This window comes from Thalassophryne amazonica, chromosome 19, assembly GCF_902500255.1.
Source record: "Thalassophryne amazonica chromosome 19, fThaAma1.1, whole genome shotgun sequence".
Lineage (NCBI taxonomy): Eukaryota > Metazoa > Chordata > Actinopteri > Batrachoidiformes > Batrachoididae > Thalassophryne > Thalassophryne amazonica.
Genome location: NC_047121.1, coordinates 68,882,944 through 68,897,863, shown reverse-complemented (window position 1 = coordinate 68,897,863; position 14,920 = coordinate 68,882,944). Strand labels below are relative to the sequence as shown.

Sequence of the window (14,920 nt, the reverse complement as noted above, 5' to 3'; positions counted from 1 at the left end):
TAAGAACTTTCTAACATGCTGCATGTTACAAGTCATTAAGTGATAATAAATTATTGCTTTGACACTTACATCATATTTTATACTAAAGTAAAGGCTTTGCAGGAAAAAAAAAACAGCAACACATATTTGGTAATTACATGCAGCTTTATTATTTTCTGTCATATCATTCAGTGGTTACAGGTTTCAGTTTTGCCCCCAAACTGCACACATAACGTGCAGTATGAATGTGAGAACAAATTGTCTCTTGTTTTCTTGCGCTGAAATATTCCTGAAGCATCATGAAACCAGGAAGATGCTCAGGCTATGCCGTTTCAGTGTCGTATGCATAATCTCATGAATATTATTGTAATTTTGCTGTAGCTGACAAACAAGAACAAAACCTCTTATTGTATGTAAATGTGCCTCACAGCTGTTTTCAGACAGATAATTAATCAGTAATACAGTATGGAAGCACATTTTCTCTCTGGTGCAGATGCTGACAGTTGATACATGGCTCAAGGATGTTACATTTTCAGTTTTTCTTTGATTGTTTGTTAGCAACATAACTCAACATGTTATGAACAGATTTCAAAGAAATTTGGTGGAAATGTGGGACTTGGGTCAACAAAGAGTGAGTTAATGGCATCCATTTGCTTTTGTGTTTGTTTGATTGACAGGATGATAACTCAAGAACACACGAATGGATATCAGTTAAATTTAGATGAGAGGTTAACTTTGGGTCAAGGAAGAGATGTTTTGATGTGCATCCACAATCCAACATTCATGTCCATTTTATTAGTACACTGGTGTTAAAGGGCAGGTCCCCACCTGAGGACAGAAAACTACAGTGGCCATAACAAAAACCCACACATCATCAGTATGTCCTCCCAAAGCTGTGAGAGCGACCTTCCTTTGAGGTCAAAGGTAAAATCAGATGAGGTCTACGAGCATGCGCATTGTTGCCTTGAGTCCCCACTGGAAACCACCCAGGTAAACGTGCTGTCCATCCCTACCTCCCAGAAGTAGCCATCAGCATATCACCCACATTCAGGGGACGTGGACATTCCCTTGACTTCACCCAGTTACTGAAGTCTCCATCCTGTGAGACACCTTCATGTTGGTTCAAAGAAAAACGCAACCGTAACTCATCCAGGATCTATTTAAGTAAGACATTCCAATGAAACCCAAGGATCATCTAGAGCAGGGGTGCTAAATACCTCAATCAAAGATAGTGTGGTTATATCACATGGCCTTAAAACTGGCCTGTAGGCAGGGGGAGGTCAGGGGCTTCTACATTCTCAAGAGACTGAGTACCAAGGACAACCAGATGTCCTTTTATCTCACTTGTTAGCACCACCACGATACAGTAAACCCAAGACCTCCAGAATTCACCTCTGTCCAGTAACTTCATGACTTCAGAAGCTCTTCTCAGAAGACTTTTAACCTCATAGGCAGAGGTTAGAGAATCCTTCAGCCAGTACAAAGCTCTCGACCACCTACAGACACACTGCTGATGGCAATTGCAAGGAACGCCTGAGTGTTAGGCTAAATCAGAGGGAGAAGCAAGATACTCCAGGAGCAAAGCTGAATGTCAAATTTGAGGGAAATGTCTTTTGGCCATGATATATGAAAGATGCATAAATGAAAGTCATCAGAAGGCTGATCCATACCCTGCACACTCTACACACCATGATATAAATGTACAATTACATATACATATGCTTTGTTACCTCCGCCAAGGAGGTTATGTTTTCAGTCGTGTTTGTTTGTTTGTCTGTTTGTCAGCAGGATAACTCAAAAAGTATTGAACAGATTTTGATGAAATTTTGTGGAGTGGTTGGAAATGACAAGAGGAACAAGTGATTAAATTTTAGTGGTGATCCGGATTTCATCCGGACTTGAATTTCATCGTGATCCGGATCCCGATGCTAACGCATTAGCATATCTATGGCATTTTCAATGTTAAAAGTTAGCATTAAGCAGTTGCAGCTGTCATCACGTTCGGGTGCATTTGTTTTCAAATTGTAATATTTCTTAAATTTATTTTGGTTTATATATTAATAATCTAATGATTATTATATACAATTTTAGAGAAAGAGACAAAAAGAAATTTTTTTTGTCTGTCTGTTTGTCAGCAGGATAACTCAAAAGGTTTTGAACGGATTATGATGAAATTTTGTGGAGTGGTTGGAAATGACAAGAGGAACAATTGATTAAATTTTAGTGGTGATCCGGATCACGATCCGGATCCAGGAATTTTTTAAAGGATTCTTCACCATTGCGGGATAGGGGGAATTTTGACATTCTACTTTCTAACTTCACAAAAACAATTAGGGTGTAACATAGTCAAATGTTCTATCAAACAACAAAGTTTGGTGATGATCGGATCCGGATTCCAGATCTGGTGATCCAGAATATGCAAAAATAAAGGGAAAATAGAAAATGTGTCAGTGTGAGGTGACAAATGAAGCTAGAGATGCACCAAAACTAACACCAAATTGTAGCTGAATCTGTACTGATTCAGTAAGGTGTCATCAGATTTGATGTAGCTTCAAATGTTATGGAGCTAGAGCCAGAAGAAAACTGCCATTACCGAAAAATCATTTTTATACAATAACTTCTCAACTAATAAAGACCTTAAAAGTGATTCCAAGTTCTAGTGGTATGTTTTCATGGTCAAGGATGTCAAATATACAGGAAAGAAAAGTGTATGTATCATAGTTTTGGTTGTAACACTGAATTGTTGAATAGATCACTGTGCCAAGGAGGGAATCTCTTTAGGGTCAGTGACCCTATGGGCTTGGTGGAGGTTTGCACTCTGAGTGCTTCTAGTTTTGTTTTAATTTGGTTGGGGTTTTTTTTTTTTTTTTGACGAAGTATGACTTCATCATATGACTTTTGTGTGACTTCATTATCAAAGTCATTCATACCAATCAATCATAAATATTTTCTGATCAATATACGTATACTTTACATCATCCATCTACATTTCTTGGTTGCTTTATATATATATATATATATATATATATATATATATATATATATATATATATATATATATATGTATGTGTGTGTGTGTGTGTGTGTGTGTGTGTGTGTGTGGTTTTTCAGACCATATTTTCCTTGACCTGTGACCAATCTACTCCAAAACTTATACACCTGTAGATATTTATCCAAGTAATATTCCCACCAAGTTTGAAGGAAATCCATCAAGCTGTTTTTTTTTTCCTTGTTGGTTTGTTTTATCTTGTCTGCAGACACACACACCAGTGAGCACAATACTCTGTTTGTCCCTTCAATGTGAGTTATTTTTCAACAAAGAACCAAAAGCATGGGGTAGATAGAAGGTGGACATAGAAGTAAAGATTTGACATTTGACCCTAACAGCAACATATGCATCGTCTGGCCATAACGCAGGTCCTAACTGATGGAGAGAGCAGCACACAGAAATGCTGGTTCCAAATGACTGGTGTAGCAGTAAGAACTGCTTTAAGACAGCTCCCCGTCCAGAATGGTTTACTTCTGGCACCATCTTGGTGTCTTGGTGAAGGTATTTGACCTTTGAGTGCCCGTTACGTTTTAATATGAAATTTTCCTCATCTCTAATCAGCTTTGACTTATCAATCACCCTCTTTGATCTTCATAGAACAGTCTCCAAACTGGAGGAGTCTCTCCGTGTGCAGCACCTCTGCCCCTCCCTTCCATCCTCATTGCTGCAGCTCTCGGACGGATGCACAATAAGAACCGGGAAGAAGCGGGCGTCCCGGTAAGTAGGTGGACTGTCACTGAGTGCCAGCTGGCTGGAATCGGACCTGCAGCACTGCTCATCCATGCAGCAGTGGTCGGTTAAGTTGCTGCTGTGGCTCCGCCACAAAGCCACTGTGCGGCGGGAGCCGTACATGCGGCAGAGAGAGAAGCGAGACGTGTCCGAGGAGAGGTGGGAGTGGAACAGTGCTCCGTGGCAGGAGAAAATGGAGGAGCAGCTGGAGCTGGTGATGGTCCTCCGCCTCCCTGTGCCACCTAATTGTCCATTCTGCCACTCGACGCTTCGCTCGCAGCTGTCCTGGGTGTCCAGGGTTCCGTAACTCTGAGCAGTTTGGCTGCTTTCTAAAAGGAAGCAGCTTGAAGACATGGTGCATTCTGTACCTTGTAAAGAGTTTGAGTCTGCAGTGCTCAGGTTTATAAGCATCGCCTCCGAGTAACTGGGGATTATTTGGCGGTTACAGCGTATATGCCACTCCATCTCCGTGCTATCCAAAGTGTCTACCCTTGGAATTATACAACCATTGTTATTCCTCGCGGGCATCTCTTCCTCTTGTGGAGAAGCGTGTCTGTGGCTGTACTCCAGGCCAAACAGTTTCTCGATGCGGTAGTGCACATATGCAGTGTGGTACTCCGTCAGCACCCTTAGAGGCCACGACAGCATGAGCAGAGCCGCCAACCAGAAGGCTACCTGGGACATATACCAAGGTGTCGTATCTGGGTCTATGTAGGCTATCAGGTTTTCTCTGAAGTCCACATTCTTCAGCAGCATCCCCTCCCTGGCCTCCATGTAATCGTCCAAACCCTCGATTTCAGAAAAGAATCTGGCTCGCTGGTTGAGGTAGTCGTTTTCCGGGCCTGCCTCTGTGAAGCTGAAACATTTGGTAAAACGCAAGCGAGTCACCGGATGTCTCTCCAAGCCTTTGAGGTCTCGTGATACGTCCTTCATCCCGCAGTGGCTGTAGTCAAACTCGCCCTCAGCCACGTGCGTGTTGACCCTCTCGTGGTACACCTGAGTGGTGGTGTAGGCGTCCCCGTTCCGATAGCGGGTGACTTGCCTCGTTCGTCGAACAAAATGGTAGCTGATAGCCTTCCACCATATACAAGGTCTGGCCTGCCGCATCAGCAGCACGCGCTCGTACACGCTGTCCACGGCCGCTTTGCACTGCAGCTCGCTCCGGGTTCTGCACTGCCAGCACTCCACCATGTACAGCACATAGAGCATCAGCAGGAAGGCCAGAGGGATGTAGAGGTAGCCGTCAGAGCAGGGACTGTCGTGATAGATCATCGAGTGACCCCCAATTCCCATCCCAGGGCCCCCCCGGAAGGAGGAGGTTATGGAGGCCGTGAAGGAGGAGGCGAGAGCCGAGTTAAAGCTGATCTTGGTGACTTGTGTGAGTTGGCACCAGGCTACAGCACCCAGGCAGCTGTACATGAGCAGGGAGAGAAGTAGGCAGCGCCAATGGGACTCGCGGCAGACGCAGGCGCAGAGGGACTGCTTCACCGGACGCTCCTGCAGAGACAACGAGAGACAGTAAATGAAGACAAAAAAAAAGAGGCTTATCAGCTGTGGGCACAGAGAACGTTGGGTTCCTTCAACACGGCAGCGGAAATGCAAATGAATGTGGCTGTGCTGTAAAGTGCCAAGATGTTCCAATTACTAAGTACAAAGTAAATCAAATGGAAGAAAACCTCAGCACAGTCTGCAGGAGACTGTGTCAAAGCAGGCGGGAGCCAAAAATATATCACGTTGGAGTTTTTTTTTTTTTTTTTTTTACATGCTTGTCTCTAAAATTAAGGCACCGTGATTTGTGCTGTTTGTGTGGAAATGAATCGAACATATTATTTGCAGCTTGACATTTTTAATAACACAGAAAAAGAACCAGAGTTTGTTCGTGCACAGAATCTTAAACGCTTTGCACCGAACCCTAAACACACTTTAAAAAGTAACACTCACAAGAAGGCATGTTATATGAAAGCTAAACAGATCCTTGTCATCTGATTGGTGGATTCTCTATCACGTGATATTCATTATTTGTTGTGTTGTACACGTGCCATCAGTAGCGTACATTTTTGATCATATTTGCTGCACATTTGTCTCCCATTCCTTTTGCAGTTTTGCTCGGTTCCATTAGCTTCTCATAAAAATAGTTCCATGATATGAGGAAGCTAAATCCAGCAGCCGCCGTGTTCGCGGGGACATCTTAGCAGCTGTTGAAGCCCTGTCAGATTTAGAATTATGTAGCGGCTGCACTCTGTGTTGTGTCGTTATGACTCCGCCCATTCGCTCCCCTCAGTGCGCGAACTCACAAGCTCTGGCATGAGAGTCGGACTCTCTAACCAGAAGGCTAAAACCCAGGACTCTGGCCTTGTGACCAGAGAATCCTTTTGAGCTGTTGGGAGTGAGGTTCACTAACTGCACAGCGACACCTGCTGGCCTCCGTTACAATTAGACAAGTTGTTGCTGCAGGTTTTAGCTGGATTAAGAAAGAAAAAATGTGTTTCCACACTCCTCAGGCTATCGCTCTGCTCCACAGTGTCGACAGCGGCCTGCTAGCTGGAGTGACCTGCTATAAACACGCGCACTAACCACCTGTCCACCACACTGCCCTTGAAGTAAAATATCAATAAAAAAACAAATAAAATGATGTGGATCTATTTAGGTATCATATAAAACAAATAATGAATATTTTCCATTTGTGCAATAGAAATATTTTCATTCACTGAAAGATTTTCAACTCATGCAAATATTCTCACAATTGCACTCATAAACATTCATTATTTGTATAATATGTTGGATGTTGCTGACAAGCTCTTCACCATCTGTGTATATATCATCAAACGATTTTTTTGTGCCATTTCCGGATGGTGGCTTTGTCTACTAATGAGTTTCACTCATATTAACTAATAATTCCTTGACTGTCTCCTTTCTTTCATGTACTAGTCTTGGATAAAACCATAACTACGGTATGAAGAAGTGATGTCAGAAGAGTAGTCAATCTGGATCGCTTGACCTCACTTCACAATGCATTTCAGTTTTCAGTCAAGACTTGTAAAGTTGGATTAGTGAACATTCATGAAAATTGATGAAACTGGGTATTATGCTATCAACATACATCTGAATTTGAAAGTGTTACTGCCAACCCAAATCTACACCAGCATGGTTGGCATATTAGGAGATAATGCTCTGTTGTTCGCAATTGTGAAAAGGTGGACAGCTGAGTTCAAGAAGGCCTTGAAGATGATCGAAGGTCTGGGGTCAAGGTGACGGTCAAGTGTCTCCACAGGGGAAAAGACTGATCCACAGGCCTCATGAGAGAGATGCATTCTGAACAAACGAACCTGAAATGGAAAAGGCCTCTACTCAGTTGGTGACATGTGATGGCATTGTTTTTTTTGTGTTCATGCCTTCCAAAGGAACAGACTAATTGGGTGACAATAGCAAAGGTGGAACAGTGTGCTTGTCCATTGATTATTGGTAACAGGCTACCCGTGCTCCTTGATCCTGTACACAAAAGCTTGATGAATTAATTTATTTCAGTATGTGTACCTTCTAATTTCTTCTGCACTGACGGATCCTCCAGATAGCTAACAGGCACTTTATTTCCTCATCCATCCACGTTGTTTTCTTCAACTTTTTTCCACTTATTTCATGTCTACAGATAAGCGCTTCAAATCTACTTCCATCTCTCTGGAACTACGTCATTGTTGTTTGTGTCACACTGCGAGTGATGCAGAGGACACTTTGATATCCGATTTGAGCAACTGAAATGTTCAGGTGGAATTGGATTTGTAAAAATTTGCAAATAAAATTGCAAAAAGTGATTTGAATCGCATTTCAAACCACATATGGTTTTTCACTGTCCAGACTGCCAAAAAAACAAACAAACAAAAAACAAGCTAGATGCAATCTGGATATGCTAAAAATCTGATTTTGAGTGGTAATGCGATCAAGGCCTATGTGTCCATAAGTGAGAAACAAAACACTAAATTGCTGGTGATAATCAATAGATGAATGTGAGACATTATCCTAAAGTACACTATCTGCTCTCAGAAGAAAAGCAGTCCATTTATTATTACGTCCACCAAGGATGTAATAAAATCATCAGCATTTATTTATTTGTGTCTGTCAGCAGGATTACGTGCATCAAAACTACTGCACGGATTTTGATTACATTTTCACCACAGATAGATATTAAGTCATGGAAGACTCCATTAAATTTTGGAAGTGATCCAGATCCGGATTCTGTATCAAGATTTCACTTTATGTAGGCTATGAAGGATCACTTGGAAAAAAAAAATACTTCACGGATTCTCAACAAATTTTCACCACAGATCCAGATTCTGGATCAAGATTTCACTTTATGTAGACTTTGAAGGATCACGTCAAAACTACTTCACAGATTTTTACAAAATTTTCACCACAGATAGATATTAGGCCAGGGAAGACTCCATTAAATTTTGGAGGTGATCCAGATCCAGATTCTGGATCAAGATTTCACTTTATGTAGACTTTGAAGGATCACGACAAAACTACTTCACTGAATGCAAAAATGCAGTCCTAAACAAATATGTAGGACTGCTTTTTTACATTTGCGCAATATCTCTAAAATTAGAAAAGTCTTGTCTCAGAGTGATGCTGAAAAACTAATTCATGCATTTATTTCCTCTAGGCTGGACTATTGTAATTCATTATTATCAGGTTGTCCTAAAAGTTCCCTGAAAAGCCTTCAGTTAATTCAAAATGCTGCAGCTAGAGTACTGACGGGGACTAGAAGGAGAGAGCATATTTCACCCATATTGGCCTCTCTTCATTGGCTTCCTGTTAATTCTAGAATAGAATTTAAAATTCTTCTTCTTACTTATAAGGTTTTGAATAATCAGGTCCCATCTTATCTTAGGGACCTCGTGGTACCATATCACCCCAATAGAGCGCTTCGCTCTCAGACTGCAGGCTTACTTGTAGTTCCTAGGGTTTGTAAGAGTAGAATGGGAGGCAGAGCCTTCAGCTTTCAGGCTCCTCTCCTGTGGAACCAGCTCCCAATTCAGATCAGGGAGACAGACACCCTCTCTACTTTTAAGATTAGGCTTAAAACTTTCCTTTTTGCTAAAGCTTATAGTTAGGGCTGGATCAGGTGACCCTGAACCATCCCTTAGTTATGCTGCTATAGACTTAGACTGCTGGGGGGTTCCCATGATGCACTGAGTGTTTCTTTCTCTTTTTGCTCTGTATGCACCACTCTGCATTTAATCATTAGTGATTGATCTCTGCTCCCCTCCACAGCATGTCTTTTTCCTGGTTCTCTCCCTCAGCCCCAACCAGTCCCAGCAGCAACCGTAATTATTGTATGGCCTTGCCTTACAATATAAGGCGCCTTGGGGCAACTGTTTGTTGTGATTTGGCGCTATATAAATAAAATTGATTTGATTTGATTTGAATTTTACAAAATTTTCACCACAGATAGATATTAGGTCATGGAAGACTCCATTAAATTTTGGAGGTGATCTGTATCAAGATTTCACTTTATGTAGGCTATGAAGGATCACTTGGAAAAAAAAACTACTTCACGGATTCTCAACAAATCTGCACCACAGATCCAGATTCTGGATCAAGATTTCACTTTATGTAGACTCTGAAAGATTACATGAGTCAAAACTACTTCACGGATTCTCACCAAATTTTCACCACAGATAGATATTATGCCATAGAAGATGCCACTGAATATTGTAGGCAATCTGGATTCTGGCTCGGGATTTGTTGGGAGCGATCTGGATTAATATGCAGGTTCTGCAGCAGAAAGATACGACACCACGATGTAAAACCAAAATCAGGAAGACACGATTTTGTTTCAGCTTGTGAACTAAATATCAGATTGCAAAATCTTGATCAGTTGGATCAGTATACGTATGTAATTATTGCATTGTGTTGGGGAATCCAGATCCAAGTAAAGTCTGGGTCACAATGTGAATCACATATCTTTTATTTTGAGTCCTCGTCAACCCTTGACGGATGTCAGAAATCTCCGATTGCCCTTCGTCCCCAGTAATTTGCCATTGGCAACATGGCAGAGTATAAACGGGGATTACTGATACTGTGACAAGTTGCTACAACAGCTACAGTATGTGAAGCTGTTAAAAAACATTCAAGAACAACTGACAAAAGGTGTCTTTTTTAACCAGGACAATGCCCCGTCAGTCATTGCCGTGACTGTGCATGACTGTGGCTTGGAAGTCATTCCAAAATCAGTGCACTCACCTGATTTGCCACCAGTGGTCTTCCATCTGTTCCCAAACATAAAGAAGCAATTACCTGGAAGTGACTGTGATGATAATGTTGTGTCTGTAACGTGACAAAACCTACACACTGGGGACCGAGGAGCTGCAGCACTGAGGGTGGAGGTGTTTGATCCAACAAGGGGGCTGTGTTGACAAGTATCTACCAATTAAACTCATTCCAGCCAAAAATGTGTACGTGCACATGAGTCTGTAACAAATTACACCCTTTGACTTAACTGCTGCTGGACTTAGCTGACTCAGTGGAGACAGAAAGAAACAGAAAATGCTCATTTTGCAATGTGGAACCAGGGTCAAATTCTCACAACTGGCAAAAACAAGTATTATGCAATTCTCTTTGGAGAGTGTGGATTTCATACATTTGGTCACTTACAGTAAATGGTATAAAAGTCATTGCAATATATGTAGTTCTTACTCAATATTACACCCCAAAATCTCACAGACCATGTTTGGTTAAAGCCTTAATTTGAGTATACTTGCTCACAAATTTATTAAAATCTGTGTAGGTGAGCATTTCTTCCTTGCTGAGATAATTCAACCACTCAGCTGCTGTAACGTATCGAGACGCCGATTAAACAGCACAGTTATTGCTGTTTAATCAGCATCTTTATATGCCACACCAGCCCAGTGAATGGATTATCTTTGCAAAAGTCAAAGTTGTTCATGAGCATGGATTTTTAGCAAATTTGTGAACAAACGTGGGAAAAATAAGTCTTTTGGGTGCATAAAAAATCTTACAGCTTCTGCTTCACTGCATGAAAAACAGAAGTGACAAGAAATTCATATTTTTGTTGAGTATATAATTTCACCCAATCCCCAATCTAATGCACAAGTGCAAAGTTAAAAATGTTGCACCAGCTTTTAAATGAACTCTACGCTATAAAATAGGACACGGAAAATACATTGGGCAGGGGTTCAACTTGTCATTTTGTTATGGTGTCTTCAGCTCTGGGAACGTAGCCAATTCTGAAAAGGAAACACTGTGATTGTACTGTAAAAGCAACGACATGATGGAATGAGCATGAGCATGTGCACGAAACACTGATTCGTGCATGTGCGCATACATTAGAAAGTACGGAAAGACGTTTGAGACTCATTTAACCTTGTAAAGTTGCTTCTAGAAGCCTCTTTGGGCACCTTTCTGCATGACTGAATTCTGCTTCCACATTGTGAGACGACAGTCTATTTTGACATTTCAGCGCAGCGAGCAGAAATGCAGTTTTGCTGCAGGTGGAAACAGTTGCAGTACAGAGATGCTGCAGAGGATCTTTAACAATACTGGACTCTTTGCATAAAATCACAAAGTCACGTCTGCAAAGTGAAACAGCTACAACCTTCATGAGGAAGTAGTTTTTGTGATCCTCACGACCTCCTCTTTATGCAGTAAAGATACTTTTTTATTATGCCATCAGATAAATTTCAGAATGCAAACATTTTAGGGTGAGGACGCTTTGCTAGGACAACTGTATGTGGTTAATTTTTTTGAATCCAGTTAAGTGTGACATAACGCATCATGTGATTTTCAACTTCCGGCTCCAAACAAAAAAGGCGCGCTGTCAGTAACATTGAGAACTGCAGTGAGACGATCTGATCAGGCTGCACACGGACAACAGCATTAACATCGCAACATAAAAGTCTTTGTATATTGTGCCTAAAACTCTCCTGGATATATTAACTGGGTTTTTAGACGTTACTGTGTTTGTTTTATGTAAAAATGTCAGACGCTCAGGTTGTTTCTCCGTTATTTTCAGTGGGAGTTGCTGTGAGCTGCGATCGCTTCCTGTTCATGTCGTTTGGGGAGAAAGTGAAGTTTGCACTTTAACATCCTGTTTATTGTAATAAATAATTTTTTATTAACAAACAGACATGTATATTTTACCTGCGCATAATAAAACATGTAAAGTAAAAGAAAAAAGTTTTATTAAGTGTTCTGATCATAGAACCAGACGAATGCGGTTAACAGAGGTGGAGGTGGAGAAGGGAGGGGCGGAGGTTTGCGCACAATGTAAACACAAACTAAACTTAAACTGTAAATTCTTAAAAGGATCAAACAGACGTAACTTTAATTGTAAACTTGGAGGTCTTTGGACCCGGAAACAGATTTATCACGTGATGTGTTATGTCAGCGCTTAACAACCGGATAAGTTATCAGTTGAACATATTTTAAGACATCAACTTGTGAATAAATAGAGGTGTGGTACATGAGCTGAGTCCAGAGCGCCACTAGCAGAGAACGTTAGCAATGGCTGCTAGCTGTTGTGGACTGACCATATCTTTACTTTTTGAGCATTTTATTAAAAATATCTAATAATTTGGCTTGATGGGCTGTTAACTGTCCTAATGGACCATCTAAGAAGTCTGTGCTACAGTATTTTTGTCAAATGAAATATTTGTGTCATTTAATTTATATGTTAGCGGGTATCGGTAGCTTGCTGACTTTGGCTCCAACGTTACTGAGGCAAAAGTTGGTCAGAATTTTTAATACCAGAACCCAAGTTGTCCATCACAAAAAAACCCAGTCAGCAAAAATATGCTTTAATAAAATACCCTAACCAACCGCCTGTTAGCTTTAGTTTTTTCGGTAATTATGAAATAGGGGCAGATATGAACTTCATTCATCCTGCTCAGGTCAGACACAGTCTCACCCATGCTCCACCTCTTTACTCATTTATAGGTTGGCAGGACCTTAGCAGGGCGTTAACACTGCCAAAGCGGTAGGTACTTGAGCTTCACCAAACCTACGGGTAATGTCAGGAAGGGTTTGCCAAGTACATAGAAGGGGGAGGTGATGGTCTAGTGGCTAAGGTGTTGGGCTTGAGTCCAGAAGATCATGGGTTCAAATCCCCACCTGACTGGAAAATCACTAAGGGCCCTTGGGCAAGGTCTTTAATCCCCTATTGCTCCCGGTGTGTAGTAAGTGCCTTGTATGGCAGCACCCTGACATCAGGGTAAATGTGAGGCATAATTGTAAAGCGCTTTGAGCATCTGATTCAGATGGAAAAGCGCGATATAAATGCAGTCCATTTACCATTTACATAGACAGCCTACGGGGGAAAACTATTTTAGCTGTTGAAAAAGCAAGAATTTGTCATCAAGTATGATATAATTTAAAACAATAGCAACTCAAGTGGCTGTGGTTATTGTAAAAAATAGAGATAACTAACTGAGTCACTGTTTTCTGTAGACCACAGCACCCTCTGGTAGTCACTACTGAAGGACATGCATGCCAGAATGTGGTGGTGGAGGTCTCAGGCTCTGGGCAAGTCAAGAACAAGTCTAAAAATGTTTGCTAACCGGTGGGTGAGTAGTGTCATATAAGTACGCATTAATTCTGACACTTGAGTTCTGCCCCATTGAATGCCCTGAATTTAGCATTTTTAAAAACAGGATTTCTCTCAGATTATACAATATTCACCAGAGAACACTCACAGGTGTGAGAGCTAATGTTTTAATATGAATAATGTTGTAAAAAAGTGAAATTGCAAATAACAGGTTTTGACTAAGTCCCCTTTAAAGTAAAATAAAACCGGAGTAGTGAACATGTTGAAGTCGGGCTTCTTCACGCTATCGACTTTTCTAAAGTGCTTCATCAGCGCTGCAGCTTTCTAAAGAGTTCCTTAGAGAAATTAAAAAGATTTTGAGGATCCTCCTTTACCAACCTCCTCCAGGACGTCAGTGTCAGCTGGCGAACCTTCCTCCTCCTCCTCCTCCTCCTCTTGCTCCTCTCCCTCAGCATCTTGAGGAGCCGAAGTGTCTTCCGCAGAGTCTGAGGAGGACATGCCGCACTTTGTGCATGGCAGTTACCGCTCCTCGGTCCTCCCTGGCTCGGTGTTGGTGGCTCTCCCTCCGTTTGCTCCTCCTCCTCGGCGCCCCGGTTGTCCAGAGGTGGCGGGCTGCTGCTGCTGCACGAGCAAGGGGCGGGTCGGACCCGGCGGGGGGCGGGGCTCCGGGATGTCACCGCAGCAAAGACAGCAGAGGTTCACCATGATGTCACAACGCAACATCAAACACGCCGACCGACCGCCGCAGCGCGCGCTTCACGCGCACACCAGTGTTACAACGCTTCCTGTGAACCGTTAGATTCTGTGACCTTCCGCTCTGTGAGTTCGACAGAAATATGAACCCAATTATAAGTTATTTTTTGCTTTCTTCATTATCGAATGAATAACAACGACAAAAACAACAATAACAATAATTTTATTTGTATAATATTTAAAAAACCAGAGCCACAGTGCTTAACAATATCCAAAGAATTACAAAAACAATGAAGATACACAAAACCGTTTTGTGCCCAATGAATTACAACGACAACAACAACAACAACAACAATAATAATAATTTTATTTGTATAATATTTTAAAAAGCAGAGCTACAGTGCTTAACAATATCCAAACAATTACAAAAACAATGAAAATACACAAAATCGTTTTGTGCCCAATGAATTACAACGACAACAACAACAACAATAATAATAATTTTATTTGTATAATATTTTAAAAAGCAGAGCTACAGTGCTTAACAATATCCAAACAATTACAAAAACAATGAAAATACACAAAATCATTTTGTGGCGAATGAATTACAACAACAACAATAATAATTTTATTTGTATAATATTTTAAAAAGCAGAGCCACAGCGCTTAAACAATATCCTAACAATTACAAAAACAATGAAAATACACAAAACCCTTTTGTGGCGCTTGATGTTGCTTTTGTAATTGTTTGGATATTGTTAAGCACTGTGTCTCTGCTTTTTGAAAGCGCTATACACAAAAAATATTATTACAACCCCACAAAATGTTAAAAATAGATTATAAACTATAATATTCGTAATTACAGTCAGCAAAAATACACAAATTTCTAATCAAGTCACAAAATTAAGACG

The 14,920-nt window shown here is 41.1% G+C and overlaps 1 protein-coding gene across 2 annotated transcripts; it reads right to left on the bottom strand.

The window, feature by feature from the left end:
* Positions 1-3,506: 3,506 nt before the first annotated feature.
* On the bottom strand, positions 3,507-14,078 carry LOC117500835 (transmembrane protein 151B). 2 transcript variants are annotated; one of them, XM_034159621.1, is made up of 2 exons: positions 13,695-14,078; positions 3,507-5,254 (listed from the first exon to the last, which is right to left on the bottom strand). In XM_034159621.1, exons 1-2 carry the CDS (start codon positions 13,812-13,814, stop codon positions 3,620-3,622), a joined length of 1,755 nt encoding a protein of 584 aa, XP_034015512.1. In that variant the 5' UTR covers positions 13,815-14,078; the 3' UTR covers positions 3,507-3,619. The 2 variants fall into 2 exon arrangements, with proteins under 2 accessions (XP_034015512.1, XP_034015513.1); XM_034159622.1 differs by having other exon boundaries at positions 3,507-5,251.
* Between the last annotated feature and the right edge of the window lie 842 nt (positions 14,079-14,920).